Raw genomic sequence first — 22,397 nt, forward strand, 5'->3', positions numbered from 1 at the left:
GCTTCAAGTTTGCCCAGAAATTCTCGATGGGAAGCAGGTGGGGGACATTGGGCGGATTCACCGACTTCGGTACCACATCGATATTCAGCCGCTCCATCTCCTCCTACGATCGCTTCGAGTAGTTGACCGACGTCAAATTTGGCCAAAACACCGTGTCTTCGCGCTTATAGTATTTCTTGATGAACGACGCAACGTCTGTCAGGCACTTCGTACTATAAATTTCCCCGTTCACGGCCAGCCCGGAGCGAAAGAAGAGTAACTTTGACAACCCTTTCTCGCTGATTGTCAGCCACAGCCGCACCTTCTTGGGGAACTTGGTCTGTGAAATAAACTTTACCTCGGTGCTCACTTCCTTCGTGGGGGAGGTAAAATACGAAGAATACCACTGCCACGTCGCGATTCGCCGGGAAAATCGACTTGACCATCTTATTCAACCGCTGTCGCTGCGTCATTGCCTGCAGCTCCGAGACCAGTGGTCGGGACTGCAGCTTCTTGTATGCATGTCAATGTTCTCCAGATACTTTTTCACTGTTTTAGAGCATGCACCAACCTCTCGGCCAAGTGCACGCAGCGATTTAGCCACTTTTTCCTCGGTCTTCCTCTTCAGCATCCTTTTGGTTATCAGCAAGCTTCTTGTCGCTCAGGGTCGTTGGCCGACCAGAACCGGGTTTTCTTTCGATGCTCTGATCATTGTCCAATAGTGTCAAAATGTTTTAGATGCCAGAACCGGCATACCCGGCGTCCACAAAGTGCCGCACGATGTCTGTTTTTGACGCCATTTTGAAACCCATGAAATCGGGAATTTTTTGTCCATTTTTTTACCGCAAACGTCATTGCGGTTATAGTAACGGCCCAAACAGAATGGATACGTTTGCGTTGCGTTGGCGTCAATTTGACAGTAAATGTATGGGCTAACTGTCAAATTGCCGCAAACGCAGCCGCAACGTATCCATTGTGTTAAGGCCTTGAACGACAAATCTTACGATACTGCGAATGATAATTCAAACGACCGGACGAGTTAAACAGTTTGTTTTAGAAAGTCTTTGAGTTTTACACCGGGAGTACTTTCTACGGAGTAGTTTCAAGCCGAAGTTCATTTTGAAGGTTGTGTAATAAGGGAAATAATTGAAGCAGGCAAAATTCTGTCAATTTTTAAATGGCCAAAACTTCACGAAAAATGAATCAATTCAGACAAAACAGGTTTCATTTTACTGGAAAACTGTCCTAGATTCCTAGTATAACTTGAGAACTGGACATGACCAAGGGTCACTGGAAATGTTTCAGATTTCCGGAGTGTGTGCCAAAGTGTACATTTTTGTAACGCGTAGAACTTTTTCTGACATTCTGTTTCACATAGGTTTATATGTTGTCAATAAATCAGAATTTATTTCAGTTTCATTAGTAGCCAAAGATTGAAAATTCGCCAAAATCTGGTCAGCCTACTTCAAAAATATAAAAAAATGAATTTAAGATCCTACTCTGAAAAAAATATAATTTTAAAAACAAAAAATGATTTTAGAAAATATCGGTGATCTCAGATTTTTTTAAATGAAGTATTTTAGATAGACAATTTAGTTGCCAAAAACGTTCTATGCGTTGCAAAAATGTACACTTTGACACACACTCTTGAAATCCGAAACATTTTCGGTGTAGGATGGTCACACCAAGTTCCCAAGTAATACTAATATAATACTGTTTGCCAGTGGAATGAAACTGGTTATCAAAATTGATTCATTTTTCGTAAAGTTCTGGCCATTTAAAATTCGAGAGAATTTTTTTTATCTCAATTATTTTTTCCACCCCCTGTATAAATCAGGATACTTTTTTTGGCGCAACAATTTCGTTGATTTGGATTTTAGTTGAACTAAAAATTGTTTGTTGGCTAACAGATACTTTAAACTTAAACAGTTCCAAGTTAAACTAAACAATTACCAGAGAATTACGAATAGACTGCCGCTATGCATGTCCATCAGATTATAAGAGTTGGCAAGCCAAAGAAAATGCATTTTATTACAATTTCGTGTCATTGCTTTTTATGAGATGGTGCGAAAATTTGGATATTTTTTTAAAGTTCTCCAGTACTGAGTTGTCGAATTCATCTGTTCATAGGAAACTAAAACCTATAAATACCTTTTTAGTTTCAATTATTTCTCAGAAACTCAGTGACATCCGGGAGGGAACCTTTACACCACCCCCAACAATGCTAAATCTTGTCGAATAGCAACAAATACCCAGCAGCAAAAGCAACTCCTGGGGAAGGGTAGGTGAGGTCTCCTTCATTTGGGTCTCCTCCAGTAATCAGCCGCACTGACTTGTGCTCACCCTTATAATATCGATAATTATCGTTAACGTCAAAAAATTAACGATAATATCGATGTCAAGCACTTATCGATATTATCGATAAGTATCGATAAGTTTCCCATCACTAATCCCAACTGTGAAGAATAAAAATTCACTCTAAATCGCTACAATCAGCGATTTATAGTGAATTTTTATTCTTCATTTAAAAATCGAAGGATAATGATATAAAGTTTTAAAAAATCACGTTTTGCTCAGAAAATTACACTCTTTCAGATGATATATAAAAATCGGGAATCCGTGAATAGCTCAACAACCCAATCCAACATTAACCCCCTGACGTTAATAGGACAAACCTGACGATAATGGAGCCGATACTGTATGCCATTACTTTCTGGGACGATCTTTTCATGCCATTTTTCCCAAACATTAGTTCGCAATACTTCTATTTGCTGCTAATCATCTGATTCTCGGTTTCGAAAAACATTTCACTTGTGAATTTTAGTTTATGGCTTTTTTGCATTTCCAAATGCGACTCAAGGTATAAAAAACTTCTTTTTGTTTATCAGTCACTCGAGTGAAGAGAAATAGTTTTTTGATTTTTTCAAATCTATTTCCCACAAGTGTTTGAGAATGTTATCAATTTCAAACATTCATTGATGTTCCAATTATTTCTAAATAAACTGATATTGATCGTTTCTTGTCAGTTGATTTGACTGACACTCATTATCCGTTCTCATCGTGGCAGGATAAGTCTTTAAGACTGGTCAACACAGGTGTGGTCCTGAAGCTCAAACTAGAAAAAATGAAAGATTAGTTTTTTAGCCATTCTTATGAACTTTGATGCCCCTAGCAACTATCATTTTTTTCAGAAACCTTATTGAAAAATTGAGTTTCCTCGTAAACATAAAGTTGAAGCGACGATGCGTATTTTTACGTAAGTTGACGTGTTTTGGTAATGGCTAGGAGCACAGAAACTCACAGGAATGGTTAGAAAGCTATAATCTTTCTAGGGCAGCTATTCAGAACTTTAGGCCAGCACTTTTTTCGCTTTTGTCGACCAGTGTTTTTTAAGTCGACCAAGGACCAACGTTTTAATACTTTTCTTACATTTTTCCGTTTTTTGACGAAACATAGTCGAAAACCACGTTTAACTTATTTAAACCTTTTTGAAATTATTTTAATTATATACAATGAAAAAAAAAAGCTTTGAACAAGGGTTATTTTCAACAAATTTATTAATCATGTTACATATCGCTCAAAAGATATTTTTAATCAATCAATGTACTGCCGTTCCAAGCATAACTGTACCAGCGTCCATAAGGTTTCCATAGAACATGGAACAGATATGCTTTGAACGGCAGTGTATTCTATTTGCCAAAGAAATTGTACAGCATTTAACACATTATGGTTAAATTTGATATTTTTTGTTAAATATATCATACATTTAGCTTTTGTCCAACGTTTCATGACTTTCACAATCATACTTCTTGTTTGTTGACTTTATTTAGAAGGAAATAAAAAAAAATCTTTCCATGGTTTCTTACATGAAATGTTTTATACAACGAAACTTGTTTACGCACTAACATTATTACTAAAGAAAAAAGTAATCAAAAGGAATGAAACTTATCAAAAGAAATCAACTATTTCCTAGTCCGCATCACACCTTGGAAACGGTAGCACGTAATCCTCCGGCAACTCATGGTACCCATCACTGACAACTCTGGAAACGTTGGGTACTGTGCCGCAAGTGGTTTTGTGGGACTTTTTGTGTGCCTGAAGGTTGGAAACACAGGTGAATCGCATGGCACAGCCGGAACACATGTACCGCTTAATCCCGGTATGTAAAGAAAGATGCGTCTGGTATGATTCGCGGTGGCTGAAGCCCTTAGTACAGTATTGGCAAACGAACGGTTTCTCTCCAGTATGAACCCGTTCATGAATCCTAACTTGGCCACTTGTGCGGAAATTTTTACCACAATATTGGCATGAGAATGGCAACTCCTTGGTATGGATTGTGTAATGATTTTTGAGCGAGCTCATACTATGGAATCCTTTTGAACAAACTTCACATGTGTACACTGGATTTCGGCCACAATCGGAGCGTTCATGATCGTGTGCAGCAAGCCTAGCACCGAAAATTTTTCCACATTTCTGACAAACGTGTGCAAATTTTTTCGTTTCTTTGTCGCCATAGTGAACAGCTTTGACGTGGCTTGCCTGTGCTTCTGGTTCATTAAACTTTCTACCACAAAACGGACACTCCATACGATGAGGATGCGCGACATAGGCATGCTCCAAAGCATCCTCGCGACTAGCGTAGAAGGTAACGCAGCAAGGGCACTTTACATTGAGTGATCCGTCTGGGCCGTGAAGTAAAATATGCTTCTCCAGTGCTTTCTCGTTCGCATACAAACGCTCGCAGTATTCGCATTGATACTTTCGCTCTTTTACACAGACTCGGCCATATTGTAGTGTCTCCAGTAACGGTTTCATCAGGAACCCATGGTCTCGCTCCAGATGCCGGCCGATTAGATACTCGCTGTAGTACTGTGAGGGACAATGAATGCACTGAAAGGTGTCAAAACCAACCTTTTCGATGTTCTGTTCGAAAACCAACCGCAGTTCGATTAGTTCTCGCTTTTTCTGCTCCACGTCGATTACGATTCTGAAAAAATTTAATTGTTTTAGTTTACAAACCTCAAATTAATTATACTAAATGATTAAAGACGGTAGTGGAAGTGTAATACAAACCACGTAAAAAGTGACATAATTTACAAAACGTACAACATAACAATTTGAAGAACTGCACTAATAATGAGATAAGAGTAAATTGTGATAATGCAATCTTAAAATCTACTTACGCTGCCTTTGGAAGTTGCTTAGGAGGTGGAACCATTTTAGGTCTTCCTCGTCTTTTTCTTTCGGTTACTACAGGCGGTTTCTCTGTAAATATTTTTCTCACCACCACCTGTGGTTTTCTTATAGGTGGTTTATAATCGCTAGAATTGCTATTATCTTCATCTAACCCGACCGGACTGACATTGAAAATAGCCTCTTGCGATTTCTCGTCATCCAAATCAGCTAAATCAGCTTCACTAGCCGATATAACTTCTTCGTGGACAATGGTCTCCTCCTCGATCGATCCTTCATTGGCATCTTCGATTAAATAGTCATCATCTTGTTCAATTTTGACTTCTGTTATTTCAATCGATTCGGTATGCTGTAAAGTGATCGTTAAAATTTAAATTTCTGGAGTGTTTACCGTCGGTGTAGCATAATTATTTCAAATATTCTTACCATTTCTTGACTATCATCATCCGAAGTTCTATTATCATGTTCAACTTCAACTTTGAGGGTCACTAGCTTGGAATAGTTCTGTTTCGTCGATTTAGCTTCTGTTTTTACAGGGGACTGCCTCAGAACCGTGACGCTAGGCTTAGAATCTTCCTCCGATTCGTTTTCTTCATCAGATAGTTGGTCGAATGATATTTTTGGTTTCGGTTTTTTCCTCACCATGCGTTTTTTAGTTGGAATACTAGTACCCTCATCTTTTTCAGTTTTGAGCTTGCGAATCCGAGGTTGCCCAGTGCGCTGAACCACTTTCTGATTGTTAACCTGACGATCTGTGAGGTTGGGCATAGCTGGAATTTTATTTTACATATTTTAAGTGGAAATTAATAAGCAATCTAATATCGACACCTACTTCTAATGTTAGGACGAGCGGCTATTTTGTTCGTCAAACAGTATTGTGGTAAACCACAAGAGCCAGGTCGTGCCCTTCGATGCTTCAACAAATTTCCTAATGGAAAAGAATTAGTAAAACGTAAACATTTTCAAGCAGATCATCTCAACCTTTATATGAATTCACATATTTATGCGCATTGGCTCTGTTTTATATTTAAGATCTAGATTTTTACTTACCAATGCAGGAAAAACGGCTTTCACAGTGGCTGCAATAATAGGGCTTTATTCCACTATGCGTAGTAGAATGAGTAATAAGGCTTTCCCTGTGAGCAAAGGCTTTACTGCATTGCTGAAATAATGCAAATTTTTAAATTCTAGCTGTTTTTTGGAAAAAATCACCGAAAACCTACAGTACACTTGTACGGCTTTTCTCCTGTGTGCATTCTTTCGTGTACCTTAAGTTGACCTTTGTTCAGGAAACTGGCCCCGCAGTAGTTGCATAGGTGGCTTTTTTCTCCAAAATGTTTTATCATGTGGGCATTCAAAGAAGCTTGTGTTAAATAACGTGATTGACAAACATCACACTCATGCTTCTTTTCGGCGCCGCAGTTTGAATCGATATGCGCTCTGATTGGATGAAAAAAGTTAATGAACATATATTGCAATAAGCTATAAATCTTACCTCAGTTGTGAAGCAGATCGAAATTGTTGTCCGCAGGTAGGACATACCTCGTACTCGCGGTCCACTCCAGCATGTTGCTTTTGAATGTGAATATTGTAATCATCTTCCAACGCGAACTCCTTTTTACATAGGCGGCATCGAAAAACACTGTGTTCGTTCCGCTTGTGATTGTTCCTATCCCAATCACTAGTAAACGGTTTCTGGCAAATCGAACAAATGAATCCTCCCGGCGGATCATGCCGTTGGTTGTGCCGCAGAAAGTTGGACTTGTGTAAAAACACTTGATCACACACCTAGAAGAGGATATCATTGGGAATAGTAATCGCTCTTGCTTAAGTAACATTTTTACTCACACTGCATGCGTAATGAATACCGTCCAAGTCTTCTTCCGGCTCGTCTTTGACCTGTAAATTCGGTGGTGATTTAGCTTTCGTGGCTTTTACTTTCGAAGGTCGGCCTCTTTTCTTAGCTGCCACCTCTGGTTTATAATCTTCATCCGAGCTCATTTTTTAGGAGCGTCACTTCTTCACTATCCTGGTGGCGTCACTTTGTCGATCGATTTGAATTATACTTATTTTATTCACCAAGATAGAGTTTTAGAGTGACTTCAATAAATAAACACAAATATCCCGCCCGAAACTTCAAACTTGTAGCAATAAGTGAGCATTCTAGCACTTTATTACGTACAAAATCGCTTAAAACGTTTTAACGTTGTACATTGTGAAAAACGCAGTATCCATTTTACCTTATAAATGCGATGTGATAGGTATAAGAATGGAAAGAACGAATAATCGTGTGTCTCTAGAACACACATGACACAAACACAGCTATGGGAGGTACAACGGAAAGTGAAACTGTTTTCATTTTTTCATTCGTGTCAGCAAATCAAAGAGTAGATAATAAATTGGCTATAGATGAAGAAAAAAATAATAAATTGGGTTTCGAGCAGTTTAAATACGCCATTTAAACCGAAGAACAACGATATAATTTTTCTAAAAATTACATTTTGCTCAAAAAATGCCACTCTTTAAGCTGATATATAAAACTTAGAAATTTGTATATAGTTAAACAACGCAATTTTGAGGCATATTACATTTCTAGTTTTTCGAGCAGATTTTTATAATCATCTGGCATCTTTGATCGTGCAACGTGATTTCATGATTGTTTTGTAAATAGTAAGAATCCGGTGGGGCGACTTGAAATTTTATTAATTCATTTTATATTGCCATGGTTTTGTTGCAGAACATTTTATTTAATTCATTTCGAAAGGTACATGTTTTATAGCAGCACGGTTGTAAATCATATTTGAGATTATTTTTCTAGTTCCCCCGCAAATATCAACGAGGAAAGTTCATTGACTCACTTCGGTTATCGGTAAAAGGAGGACATGGTGGCAATGGTTTACCGAAATATGGTGGCGTTGGAGGTCAAGGTGGTGCGGTGTATTTTGTCGCCAAAGAAGGCATATCGTTAAAGGATGTTCTGCACAAATATCCTAACAAACGAGTCTTGGCCGGTAACGGCGAGGAAAGCAGTAAAGTGCGTATTCTCGGACGTCGTGGGACAGATCAACAGGTGCAAGTACCGGTGGGTATTCAGGTATTGGAAGATGATGGTCCAGTTATTGCAGAACTAAACGAAGAAGGTAAAATGTGTTTGGCTGCTGGTGGTGGTAGTGGAGGATGTTCTGGTAATTCTTTTCTTGGAAAAGCTGGGCAAGGTCGAACGGTAAAATTAGATTTAAAGCTAATTGCCGATATCGGATTGGTCGGATTTCCCAATGCAGGAAAAAGTACCTTAGTCAAAGCACTATCTAATGCTGAACCGAAAATTGCCTCTTATCCTTGTAAGAATAATACTATAATCAGGTGCGCATAAGTTTTTAACGATGAATGTTATACTTCTAGTTACTACTATACGGCCGCAAATTGGAACGATTGAGTATGATGACTACCGCCAAATTACCATAGCAGATCTTCCAGGGCTAATAGAAGGAGCTCACGCAAATTTTGGCATGGGTCATAAGTTTCTGAAACACGTCGAAAGAACCCGTCTTCTTTTGATCATTGTGGACGTGTTTGGTTTTCAGCTAAGTCAAAGTCATCGGAAAAGAAATTGTCTGGAGAATATCTTTGCGCTCAATAAGGAATTAGAGCTGTATGATAAGACTTTACTCGATAAACCATGCGTGTTACTGGTGAACAAAATGGACAAGGACAACGCCATAGAAGAAATTTGCAAATATGACAAATATTTCAGTGACCTTCAAGGTAGTAGCAAAGAGTGTGTAGTTTGCGGCATTGCAATTAATTTCCATTTGTATTACAGATGGATTAGCTCACTGTCCAGAAGAGCTGATACCGAATCAGCTTATGCATTTAGAACGAGTAATTCCCATATCGGCTAAATGCTTAAAAGAAGTGGATAAGGTAAAGCAAATAGTTCGACAGGTGCTGGATGAGAAAGCCGAAGAGCAGATACGTGCTGAGAAAGATGATTTGGATGTGCGGAATAGACTTCAAAGTAGAATAAATGAAAGTGGTCCCAGAGTTGTTTAGCGGAATGAAATATATTTACTAATACCGCGACAGTGACTGAAGAATCCAATGTTGAAACAGTTTGTTCTAAACCTAATTTTATATCAGGTTTGCACTAATTTGGTATGAGGTTTGGGAATTTTAACCTGAAATCTGGTCATTGATCGGACTTGAAAATAGGAATTTTCATTCAAATAATTCAAGATCACGACTGCTTTTCCAAAAGCAGCATGCAAAACTGGCATGAATAATATGATGGTCAAAGTATTAGATAGTAAAATTGCATTCTGGAACATTATATACTTTGAAAATAATTTATAATTGATGCCTTTATCATATCGTGTCATTATTGAGAAGGGTGATGTGGGAGCGAAACTTATCAAGTTAACTACATATCTGCTCCGGCTTATAGTTTGAATACGGAGTGACCAGAAGAGGATTGTAAAGCGGGGTGTGAGAATGAGGACGACCAGCTTGTGACTGAGTTCGCTGGCGTAACATAGTGACGTAGGCAATGTCCTGAGGACCTAGGGGGCAAATTTCTTTAAAACATAGAAGTAAAAGAGGGATATTTTCTATGAAATGTTTTATAAAAGTAGGCAAAACATAGAATTTATTTCTCTTTTTGATCCTAAATAACACAGTTGTTTTCCTTCAAACCTAATGATGCTTCCTGTAAAACATAATTGTTTTTAGTGTTTGTGACGGGAAGAAAAAGCAACAATTTGGAAAGCCACACTGAACCACTCGATTTAATATTCAAAATGTTTGATTAGATCGATTTTCAAAAAAGAAACAATTTAAATTACTTACCAGTATTTCCAGTAACTATCAACTTTGAATGGTTTCGTATAGTTGTCTATTCACGGGAGTAGCCGTTTTCGATGAGACAATATTTATTGACGATAACGCTTAACTGTTGGCGCCTCATTTCGTGATTTAACGCAAGAATAGCTTCGACTTTTAGTGAGTGCTTTATATATTTCGTTTAGGTTAATTTATTATAATTACTGAGCAACAGTGGTACAGGCACTTTAAAATAATTGAAATACGTGTTCGAGCGTTGTTGGAAAAATCTTGACTTAAATATTTCTATGTTACCAGGGTCAGTGAGTCATTCATGGCTTTCCGGTGTTTTTTTTCGGTAATCTGTTTCTTCTGCTGTTAAATAATCAAAACCGTGAGAAACTACAGTTCAGCTCAAAGAAAGTTAGGAGATACTTTGTACTTGTTTTTGTTTTATTTTCGGATTCGAATTCCGCATACCCTTTCTTGTATCCCCGTTCAAAATTGAATCGAACTGTGTTAAAAAGAAGATGCGAATAGCATACATAAAATTTAAATATTTTTTTTTATGAATTATTTTTGTACAAGGCAGTTCAAACAGAGCCGTAGAGTATCACTGAACAGTTGAAAACGTACAGAAGTACATCGAAAGAGTCATTCATCGCCGGTGGATTTCGTTCTGATTCAATTTAGAACAGGTATGTTTTATGAACACATTTGTTTTGTTTTTCCTATTATGTAGTGCAATTAAGTGTGTGTGTGATGTTTACTTTGAGGTTTAAGTTTTCAATGCGGTTTAGGTATACCTTTCAACGCTTTAAGTATCTTGTGTTCATGAACTGGCCATAAATGTAAAATTAAATAATCAGTGCGCGGCGCGGCAATCTCGTTGTTGTATTTGATGTCTCATATTCTTGCAAAACAATAAGTACAAAAGTTGCAAAATTAAGAACCAACTGGTACAATATGTAAGTTGTTTTTTTGTCAGTTCTTGACCTTATCGTTCACGGGTCAGAAAAGTAATGAATGATGTCTGCCTTTTTATTATGTAAGAGGTTTTTACTGTGTTGAAAATACGGAAGTAGCAATTTTGTATAAATGCAACTCAACATATCAATTTGAAATAACAGCTACGCATGTGTACATATTTCACACAAAATAACAGAGATTAGTTGCACACAACAGCAATCGTAAACTAATGCAATTGTTAACAAATAAGGAAACTTTCATCCTAAATGTTAAAGTACATGCACAAACTGTACCCGATAATGAAAAGTAAGGAAAAAAAATTACACGAGTCCGGCGTCTTTGGCCATACTGTAGAATGCCGATGATCTGCTTTGTAACAATTCGTTTGGCGCAGCGTACTCTACAATTTGTCCCTTATCCAGCACAATCACCTTGTCCGAATCCATAATGGTGTTGAGGCGATGTGCTATCGTCAGCACGGTGCAATCCTTAAACTCGGTGCGAATAGTTCTCTGCAGATGTATGTGAATGGTGAAAAGTTGTACAATTGCAGGTTTAACTTTATACAAACCTGAATCAGATCATCTGTTTCCAGATCAACAGCGGCGGTAGCTTCGTCTAAAATAAGTACTTTAGTTTTCCTCAAAAGTGCACGGGCCAAGCAAATTAACTGTCGTTGCCCGACTGATAGATTTTCACCACCTTCGCTGACTTCATGGTTAATGCCTGCCGTGAGACCTTCAAAATAACACATTATTAGTAGTGTTGTTTCCCTAGTTTCTCCAGCTTACATACCTTTCACGAATGCCTTTAGATGGGCATGCTCCAACGCTTTCCAAATCTCCTCATCCGAATGAACGTTGAAAGGGTCAAGATTAATACGCATTGTCCCCGAGAACAACACCGGATCCTGTGGAATAATTGTTAACCGCGATCTCAAGGCATGTAAGCCCAGTTGCGATATATCTTGGCCGTCAATAATAATTTTCCCTCCTGCGGATTCAATAATACGGAACAATGCCAACGTTAAACTTGATTTACCAGCGCCTGTTCGTCCGACGATTCCAACTTTTTCTCCGCCTTGAACTGTAAACGAAATTCCTTTCAGCACCAGCTCAAGACCTTCACGGTACCGAACTTGGAAATCTTGAAATTCCACTCGGCCTTGCTCCGGCCAATCCCGAGGAAGATTGTTATTTGGCAATTCCCATGCCGCCTCTTGTTTCGTCTCACCATACTCTTTGATACGTTCAACGGCCACTATGTTTGTCTCGACATCCGAGGTCATACGAACCAACCAGTTGAGCGTTTGTGTTATTTGCAGCGCATATGACACGGATAACCCCACCAGACCGGGGTTCATTGTTTCTCGACTCATCACCGCGAATAGGGCAGCAAACAGGATAATCAAATTGCCTACCATTTCCAACCGTACAGCCAGCCATCGGTTCGCAATGATACTCGGAAAGTAACAGACCTGGTTGAAATCAACGCGGGAGTCTGATTCGTTGATAAATCTGTAAAAACGATACAATTTTTTTAGGAGGCGTTATTAGCATAAGTTGAGTTTAGTAAAAGAATTAATTCTGAATAATGATTTTTGGGGAAGGAACCACATTACCTGTCCTGTAAGCTGTAGGCGCGAATTGTTTGGGCACCCTGAATGGATTCACCGAAGTGTGAATAAATCGGCGAACGAGATACGGATTCCAGCCGTTTTAGTTGGCGGGAAGTAGCAACATAGAACCGTTGCACCATGTAGTACAGAATGCCAATTGGAACGATAACGGCACTGAAGATTGGTGTCGAAATTGTTATTACGACTAATGTGGCTACCACCTTTAGAGATGCGCGGAGGAATAAATGAAACAGCGCATTAGTATGGTGATTGACCGTTTTATCTCGAAAAAATACTAAACTACACATGCAATATGTCATGATCTACCGCCACGAGAACCACATTCTATTCGGTCGCTCTTGGTAAGTCTGTCCCATTTTGCATTCTAATCAGAAATGAGCGTTTTATTAAAGATAGTAGCCACACTTGTTGGCTCGACTTATTTATGTTTTGCTTGAACTATCAATTCGTGATATAGGACAGACTTCCCATTAGCGGCAATTTAAGACGTATAACACTACCACTGCACTTCAAAAAAGGCAACGTTTCTGCACAACCATAAAACTGTAACTATTTATCAATCTTTCTTTTTCGTGAATATCTACAGCATGCTATGCTTGCGTGTTATGAGTTTTTTAGTATGCTAGTTAAAACATTTTACATGCAAAGAAGGTAATAATTGCTACTAGTTTGTACCGTGTCAAATGAATGTGATATAAACAAAGAAAAAAAAATGCTACTTATGTTTATTATGTTGATTGCGGGACAACACAATACTATTATACCCATAATAGCGGAACAATCACGATGTTGATTTACGTTTTCGAAAATAAATTTACTTGCTCTTCCTATATTTTGGTGATCACTGATAAGAACATGAAAGAGCAAAGCCTTGGTGGTGCATGCCACTGTCGAAACATGACCTTTTGTTGACAGACTATTAATAGAATGCATGTCAAATTTTTATTCTTCCAGATGGTCTCGAGGTACGATGCTGGCCTAACAAGACAGTCGTCGTAGGTTTCGAGTCTCGGCTCGGGAGAGACTGTTAGTGTCAGTAGGATCGTACGCTAGCCCCGCAAATGTCCTGTACACTAAACAGTCGGCTGCGAAGTCTGTGTATAAAAAAACAAAGTTCCGAATCCGGAATGGTAGCACCAAGGCTTTGCTTTGCTTTGTCAATTTTTTTTCTCAAAAAATATTACATCCAATGTTAATTCAAATGCTTCACGAAATTCTGTTAGAGAAACTGTTTTCACGTAATATTTCTACATCAAGTTTGCTTTTGCTATTGTTATGCGGTTATATGAAAATCATAGAAATTGTGCAATGTTCAGTAATTGTAATGAATCAACAGAGAACAGAGATCCAAACTAAAACCTTATCTGCTTAAATTGCTCCACAATTTCAAAATTACTCCCAGAAAATTTTCGTTTTTACAGTAGATAGGTATACTTTTATTTTAGCCTGGATTTCCGTTCTTTGCACTATTACGTGGTTTCTGTTTCATTCGTGTTGGTTTATTTGTCACGGGAATGCACAGATTGATACGTCCATGCTACTAACATAGATGCTGATGGAACTCTACAAAGGCGTTATCGGTATTCATTAATGTACATAAAATAACTACAAACTTATAAGAATACGAGCCACAAAAAAACTTTCTAACTTTTTAATTTAATGAATGTTATTCCAACTATAACAGGTCAGCAAAGTATTCGTCTATATTTTGGGGTTGTCTCATAACATTATTCAGGAGGACTTGGGCTTTAGCTTTATTTTCGCGTGTGATAGAGCAAAGAGGTAAATTTGGGGACCATGATAACGTAAAATACTTGTTTCGTGTATTAAGCATTTTTAACGTTTATTAATTAATTTTTAAACAAGGTTAAGGATAGCCACGTGGTCGAGTAAGGTCGAAGGGTGAACGGGCACTACACTACCGGGGAGAAAATAGAGCTCATTGTTCTTAAAAAACAGGAGGGTTGTGTGCAAAGCCACGATCACAAGGTTGAAGTAGAATACTTTTACAAGAAAGATAACCCGGCTGCTTGCGGGTCAGTCATTTTTTCTTGTAAATAAACGTTGATTAATCAGATCAATCCAAATTTGCGCTTCAACAAGGATTGACCATTTTCAATAATATAGTAAGTTGCTTGTCATGGTTGGGGCTTGACAATTTTTAAATTTTGGGACGAAATTTTTTCGGATGTCGTGCTCATGACTGAAGGAAAAGATAATTCAGTACGTTCGGAGACACCGAAATAAAATAAAATTTATAACTTTTACAAATTTGAAAATGTAAATTAGCTCAAGAGAAAACATTAACGCTTTAATCATCAGGTTTTTATTTCATCCTGAAAAGGACAATTTGTGGTTCAATTTAGTATCGGATAAGATGCCGATTACATCTTTGCGTTATCACTGTGCGAACAAAGTATTCGTTGTGATAAAGTAAACAGTGAAATGCTGATATAACACTCAAAACTAGACGGCTCACGTGTTGTCAAAATGAGTCAACTTTTCATTGAATGCATATTCTAGTGCCCACTATCGCACAGAGACTGCATTTCACTTAAGTGCCTTACTGCATCAGCCGCTATCGATGCTGAGATCCGCTGTAACTAGTTCGCTATCCATAGCCATGCCACAGTTGTGGCCGCTATACGCTGCCATTGGTATCCACTGTCCCTGCATCAGCTGGCCCAGCTGCTATCGTTGCTGGAATCCGCTGCAACTAGTGCGCTATCCTTTGCTACGCCACAGCTGTGGTCGCTTTCCGCCATCGCGGATATCCACTGCACTGCAAGTGCTGCTGCTAAGGGAGGACAACTGCTGTTGTCGCTGTCTAGAACTATTAAAAGCGGCTTCGGCTGAAACAGGCTCTTAAATAGGCCAAATAGCATGTTTTCAATTGCAAGGTATATGATTCTGTCGACTGTGCTTGGGAAGCAATCATATAATGACCAATCAGAGATCGAATTTTTCGTTTTGAAAAGGCTTGACTATTTTCAATAGTACAATAGTGTGAATAATAAAATTACAATTATCTTCTTTTGGGAAGAATCTTAGGAGATTTTCCAATCTATTGCTGCAATAACGAAGAAAATCCATTGAATACTAACCGATTTATTAACATTTGAAATTGGACATATTTTTCACTTTTTTCGGTTTTAGATTTTCATTTCACATCCCTATGTAGCCGAACTTCCTGAGAGAAGTATTCTACTTCAAAAGCCATCCGGACCACGCAAGCAGAACAACCAGTACAATGGCACGATACTGGGCTACAGTCACGGAAAAGAAAGTACAATCGTGGTTCGAGGAAGTTTCAGACTTCTTAAAATCCGAGCATCTGGAATATTCGCTTAATTTTTCGGATAGACTGTTCAACTTGGATGAAACTGCATTTGAACTGGTTGTGCGTGAACGGAAGTGCCTAACACCAAAAAACACAAAACATTTACATTCAGTTTTCGGAGACAGCGATACAGAAAGTTGAACAGCCCAATTTTGTAATAAATATGCTTTAAAAACACACTTTTGAACATTCAAGTGTATGATAACAGATTATAACAATTAATCAAATTCTGTACTTTTTATCATTCGAGCATATCAAGAATATAACAGGCTTTGTTATTTCTATCAAGTTCAGATATATTTGTGTTACCCGTTTGTTATAATCGTTTGATCGGGTTTCCGGTGGAAGTGATTAGGCTGATATGTGCAACGCTGGATAACTCGAAACCAAGTGTTTGGATTGGAGACGAAGTATTAACTTCGTTTGTGCTCTTAGATGGATTGTAGCAGGGTGATGCGTTGTCGAATTTACTATCCTACATTGCACTCGAAGATGCGATTAGGAGATCTGGCATGCAGCAGAACGGCGCTATCATCACATGGTCTCATATGCTCCTTGGCTTTGCGGACGATATAAATATCATAGGAATCGATCGCAGGGCAGTGCAGGAGGCTTTTGTGCCTTTGAAGAGGGAGACTACGGGGATAGGCTTGACTATTAACTCTACCAAGACCAAGTATATGATTTCGGGTAGAGACAGGCCTAGTGGTATTGGTGCTGAGGTAGTGATTGATGGGGAAGTGTTTGAAGTTGTTGAAGAACTTGTTTATCTTAGAACACTTGTGCCATGTGACAGCGATGTTTCCCGTTAAGTGAAAAGACTGATTGCAGCAGCGAATAGGGCCTTTTACGGGCTGCGTAACCAGCTCAGGTTCTGCAACTTGCAAACGTCGACGAAATTCGCTTTGTATAGAACGCCGATCCTCCCGGTGGCCCTCTACGGACACGAAGCGTGGACGTGGAAGGAGGTGGGCCGGAAAACTTTCGAGCGAAAAGTGCTGCGTACGGTGGAAAACTAGAAAATGGTGTGTGAAGCAGACGTATGAATTACGAGTAGTAGCATGTTTACAGAGCCGGATTTACGATTGTGGGGGCCCGGGCCCAGTTTTAAGTGGGGGTCCCAAAATAAAACAAAACCGTTTTTTTTCTATCGTACGAGTTAAGAAAATTATTAGTTATTGAAATGTTACCAAAAATTTGTTAGAATTTTTTCTTACGAGTTTTTTTTTGCAGACAACTTATGAATTAAATAATCAACATTTAACACCTTCAGTATATCGTACTCGCAACTTAACAATGCTTAGTTTGACAGCCTTTCATTCTCCATAGTAATACGCAACCTGTTTTTAATCAGTATAATCTTCGAAAAAGACCTTTCCCCAGTTGCGTTCGAGATCATTAGACTCAAATAAATTCGCAACGCAATTTTAGCATGCCAGATGTTTTTGAAAAATGTCTGCAGCAGCTCGAAAACCGGAATTTTTTTCTTGATATCTGAAAAAAAAAAACCTACCGCAATTCGAAAAAATTGCGATCCACAGACAAAAATTTGCACACCATTTGAGGAAGACTGCGCAAATATACGGCGACCCTGACAATAATCTGCAGAAACTTGGAAAAAACTACACACATCTGCACGTCAATAAAATCTACACATGGACTCTGAAAATCTGCATTATGCAAAAATCTTCTGGTATTTCTGATTCGGACAACGCTGGTTCGATTCAAAAGGTGTGTTGATGTGTGTCATTCCAAGAGAATCCAAGGTGAACTCGTATTGCTTATAGTTGTGATATTGGCGCTCGCGAAAAAAATAACACTGAAGGAAAGATTCAGATTCAAATGTCTGTTCAAATCTTCTTGCTGTATTTCAAAATTTTGATTGAACCTCATTTTTGATAGAAAAAAAAACTTTTTCTCGATTTGTGGGGCCCCTGAAAATGTGGGGGGCCGCCCCCCCTTAAATCCGGCAATGCATGTGTACAGAGAAGTGAACATTATAGACCGTATTAAACACGGCAGACTTCAGTGGGCTGGTCGCTTAGTGCGAATGTCGAAAGAAAGAATAGCGAAAATGGTGTTCACTAAGGAACCAGGTAGAGGTCGGCGGCTTCGTGGAAGACCACGGCTGTATGCAGTGGAAGAGGACCTGGGAGCCCTGAACGTTCGGGGGAACTGGAGGAGTATCTCCCAAGACCGACGAAGATGGTGCTCTACGATACGCTCGACATTGGCGTGAGGACACGCTGTGGTCATCAAGGTAAGGTAGATTCCCTGGAAAAGTGCTTCGAAGTGCTCCGGCTGATTGGGGTATAGGCAAGACTGTTAGTGGCTGGATGACGGGTAACGCATTCGTCGAATTCTTGAAAAAGCAGCTTATGAAGAATGAGGAAATAATGATTAACTAAGTAACTAACGGCTCAGCATTCCATCGTGTCTCTGGTGGAAGAACTTATTCAAAAACAAATTTTTACCGAATTTTTTTTCTAATAGGGTCCCAAAGTTTCATACATATTTTTATTTTTATGTATCAGCTGGAAGAGTGCAATTTTCTGGGCAAAACGTGATTTTTGAAAAATGTTTATCGTTTTCCTTCGATTTTTAAATGATGAATGAAAAACTGCTCGAAATGTGTTCATTGACTCTTTCATATACCGTACATGAGCGCACTGTCATTTAACACATTTCGAGCAGTTTGTTATTCTACATTAAAAAATCAAATGACAACGTTAAAAGTTATTTAAAAAATCACGTTTTGTTCAGAAAACGCGTCTTTTTCAAATGATATTTGAAAACTGGTATAGCTTCAGGACCCAATTGAAGAGCTACTACAATAGGAATAAAGGTTTCAGGCCTATGAAGAATTATCAGGGTTTTCCGTACTAGAACATTCAGGGTAGATAAATTATACAAAAAGACAAAATTTTGTATAATCTCGGACTTTTTCAAAGGGTTGAGTGGGCTAAAAAGGAACGGGGTAAAGTTACATTTTTCTTCAAAAACGTGGTTTTTTATAGAGTTTTTTCTCTTGTCAACAGAACTAGAATCTCAACAATACGACGAAGAAATTATCAGATATTCAGAACAGAGCTTTTTATTCTGGAGAGAAGTCTTGTTATCTCAGGCCGCTGACATAGTAGGCGCGTAAAACCTCGCGAAGCTATTCACCTTACCGCAGGTTAATAAATATCCCTAAGCGGGTCTGAGAAACTATAGCTAGCCAGCATTTCAACAATTTTCAGAGAAATCGATTGAATGTACTCAAAGTTATAACCTTTTCTTGTTCGTAGCAGATTTTGGACTGGAAATTTTCGAAATATCCAACTCTGAAATCCCAGCTAAAAAAGTATTCGATCAGATATAAAACCGAGTGGTAGCGGTCCCGAGTTTTATGTTTAAAAAAATCAGTTATTGTGCTGAAGAGCCATTTAAAAAAAATCGCGTATCGGTAAAAAAAATCCCTGATTATTTCTCAGTTTTCCCTGATATTCCCTGATTTCCCTGGTCGAAAAATTATTTCTCTGATTTTCCAGGTTTTCGCCACCCTGCCTGATAATTCTTTATAGTTTTGAAACATACCATTCCCATTTTGCTAGAAATTGCGTATAAAATGGAACACCTTACGCTTTCGAATGACGAGTATTAGAGCGACACTTTTTTTTTTGAGTAAGTTTCTTCAACCAAAGAAACCATGATCCCGAGAGGAGACTTGTAGTACAAACTCTACCGAAAGTACCTGCTTGTTGGCTGCCCGAAGGCTATGATGTGGTTCAGTATCAAGCTGATATAGAAGCAGAACAGTAAATCGAACTGAATCGACCGAAAACACACGCGACCTGCCGAAACCATCTACTACCGCAAACGAATAACCAAATGATAATGCCAAAAGAATATATACAATTATTTCGAAAATTTATCAACGAATGCAACCGAATGTCACATGCTAGCAAACGGCCTTTTCTAAATTTACCTCAATTGCACAGATAACCCAATCTAGGAGCAATTCGGGAAGCGCATTATCCAATACATCGACGTCTTTCGAAAAGCGTGTCAATATGCGTCCGGTCGGTGTCGTATCGAAAAAATGCATCGGTAAATGAAGTACATTTTTCAGTATGAGTTCGTGAATTTTAACGGCAGCAGCCCAGCATCCAAGGAACAATGTTATGTCGAACGCAATTCGCACAATGCCTGTAATTATTTGAACTTCAATATGTTTTGGCCCTTGGATTTAAGTGTAGTTGATTCATTATAACGTTGTTTCCTAATTTCATGTAACGTTTCGTATGATTTTCTTGAAGGGATTAATTATAACAGTTCCATCAGCATACATGTTAAAAAAGAATATAAACATGATGCAATAAAAGACAACGGAGTTATAAAAGCATCGAAAGAAGGGTAGGTTCAAACATAATGATCGTGAGGTTACCTCAAAAAGACAGTACACCAATTCACTGACGGTGATAGGTAAGGTATTATCGAGAACATCGATATCTTTCGAAAACCGAGACAGAACACGTCCGGTTGGGGTGACATCGAAAAACACCAGCGGTAGACGAAGCATAGCAGAAAGTAATGAGATGTGCAAGTTTACAGCCGCATTCCAGGTACCCAGCTGTGGCGTAAGATCACAGAAAAATGATGTGATTGCTAGAACACAACGTAAGAAGAAAGAGATGAGGCATTGATACATCGTATAGAGAGAAAGATGATGCAGCAAAGCATGGGAAAGATCTATGATACCATCCGTTGGACAATACAAATCAATTGCTTGAATTGCATTCTCCGACAGATTTGATGATGGAACAGAGTATTGACAGTGATATCTCGAAACACCAATCAAGAGTTCATGTGATGTGGATCGTTCGTAACATAAAACTTTGTATGTCGGTTGTCGAGTATGTTCGAGTCTTAAAATGAGAAAAATCCAAGTCATATATTACGTCGTTGAATCTTTGTTTAACATATGATACTACTGCATGATTGAACAATTCTTAAATTCACTAATTCAAATACCAACGTTGTGCAATTAGATAAGCTACTGTGTACAAAAATCAACAAAATAGAACAAACCATCCAAAAGAAAAAAAAAGCCATCATTTACAATAAGGGATTATCACAAACGAGTACCCACGTACCCTAAACACAGACGGTACGAACTGTTTGATGTTGAATGGCAAACTATAGTCCAGAGTGTTAATGTCGTTGGAAAAACGTGCTACTATGCGCCCCTTCGGTGTTGTATCAAAAAACGCTATAGGCAATCTCATCAGGTTACCGAGCAAACGTTGATGTATAATTAGCGTAGCCTTGATGCCACCCATTACTACGGTAAGCACGCCTATGTATAGGGATAGTGCTAGAAAGGGATTACAAGCACGTCACTACGTTGTTGGTCAATTTAGGAAAAAAAAAATACGTCTAACTTCACATAAGCTTCCCATACCTACTACTTTACCGTTACCGAATGTTATGAAATTTTATTTCACAATAAAAATGGATTCTATACCCCAAAAAAACAAGCTGTCCAGGCACGAAGTGTGGCCGGTAGATCGTTATCCAATGCTTCTATATCTTTGCCAAAGCGATTTAATAATCGGCCAAGGGGTGTTATGTCGAAAAACGAAGCCAACGGCGAACGCATCACGCTTTGTAGTAATCGTTTGTGCAGGACACGTGAAGCTCTTAGGGTTCCAATGTACAAAGCCAGAGTCGACAGTAGGACGAAAAATGCTTCGTGGGATTGATAAGTAACAAACACAACGGTTCTTATAGATAGCTGACTACATTTAGTTTACAATCATTTGGTGTATACACTAGGGACGTATGCTCTCAGCAAAGACACGATGGACGCGCAGAGTTAGAATGAATGATGATTAAGCATAATTTCGTCTACAAAATTACGTGCAAAGCGGGGTGGACTTTTTGCGTATTATACGAAAAAGAAAGATCGTTACTTTATTGACAAAGTGTTTCCGAAAATATTTAGTGCGAAATGGTATATCGTTTTTCTGAGACTGTACAATACTATCAACAACTTTTTTGCCAACTGACATTTAACTAAACGTTCTTAGTAATTATCTACGGCAATGCATGCATTTCAATATACAAGTTAGTTTAAATAACAGAATTTATGCTGAATAAAACCACATTACCACAAATAGCATGGAAAGGCACGCTCGCACCACTTGCGGTAGCGTGTTATCGATGACGTCTACGTCCTTAGAAAAGCGGTTCAATATCCGCCCCAGTGGTGTCGTATCAAACATCTCCGTCGGCCAACGCAGTACGTTGCGCAAGAGAACGACGTGCATCTCTCGACACGCTTCTAATGCGCCTAGCGCAAAGACAATCGAGGCCGCAAAAGTTGCTGCCACTACGCGTGATGCGAAGCGTTCGATGAAAATTTGCGTGATTCATTGTGATGCAGAAAAAAACAACAAAATTATATTATTCATA

At 38.6% G+C, this 22,397-nt stretch overlaps 3 protein-coding genes across 13 annotated transcripts in view; 1 reads left to right on the forward strand and 2 right to left on the reverse strand.

Moving 5' to 3' along the window:
* Nucleotides 1-3,530: 3,530 nt before the first annotated feature.
* LOC129732162 (zinc finger protein 160) lies at nt 3,531-7,466 on the reverse strand. The gene is made up of 8 exons (XM_055692735.1): nt 7,021-7,466; nt 6,668-6,960; nt 6,396-6,612; nt 6,223-6,334; nt 6,005-6,100; nt 5,599-5,942; nt 5,163-5,521; nt 3,531-4,966 (listed from the first exon to the last, which is right to left on the reverse strand). The coding sequence occupies exons 1-8, from the start codon at nt 7,171-7,173 to the stop codon at nt 3,949-3,951; spliced, it is 2,592 nt and encodes an 863-aa protein (XP_055548710.1). The 5' UTR covers nt 7,174-7,466; the 3' UTR covers nt 3,531-3,948.
* A 65-nt stretch (nt 7,467-7,531) lies between these two features.
* On the forward strand, nt 7,532-9,246 carry LOC129732165 (GTP-binding protein 10 homolog). Its single transcript, XM_055692738.1, has 4 exons — nt 7,532-7,936; nt 7,991-8,513; nt 8,575-8,937; nt 8,996-9,246. The coding sequence occupies exons 1-4, from the start codon at nt 7,895-7,897 to the stop codon at nt 9,223-9,225; spliced, it is 1,158 nt and encodes a 385-aa protein (XP_055548713.1). The 5' UTR covers nt 7,532-7,894; the 3' UTR covers nt 9,226-9,246.
* Nucleotides 9,247-9,773: 527 nt separating this feature from the next.
* Nucleotides 9,774-22,397, reverse strand: part of LOC129732161 (multidrug resistance-associated protein 1) — a 32,308-nt gene continuing 19,684 nt past the window's right edge. For 2 of the 11 annotated variants that reach the window (XM_055692723.1, XM_055692722.1), the window contains exons 10-15: nt 21,448-21,671; nt 12,581-12,798; nt 11,755-12,476; nt 11,531-11,697; nt 11,284-11,471; nt 9,774-9,877 (exon numbers count right to left, since the gene is read on the reverse strand). In XM_055692723.1, the coding sequence (XP_055548698.1) occupies nt 9,865-9,877; nt 11,284-11,471; nt 11,531-11,697; nt 11,755-12,476; nt 12,581-12,798; nt 21,448-21,671 (1,532 nt within the window). In that variant the 3' untranslated portion in view covers nt 9,774-9,864. Of the gene's footprint in view, nt 11,472-11,530; nt 11,698-11,754; nt 12,477-12,580; nt 12,799-19,908; nt 20,130-20,367; nt 20,589-21,076; nt 21,298-21,447; nt 21,672-22,093; nt 22,315-22,397 lie in introns of all 11 variants that reach the window. The other 9 variants (XM_055692724.1, XM_055692726.1, XM_055692728.1 and 6 more) reach the window with 9 other exon arrangements.

The sequence above is a fragment of the Wyeomyia smithii genome, chromosome 3 (genome assembly GCF_029784165.1).
Source record: "Wyeomyia smithii strain HCP4-BCI-WySm-NY-G18 chromosome 3, ASM2978416v1, whole genome shotgun sequence".
Taxonomy (NCBI): Eukaryota; Metazoa; Arthropoda; class Insecta; order Diptera; family Culicidae; genus Wyeomyia; species Wyeomyia smithii.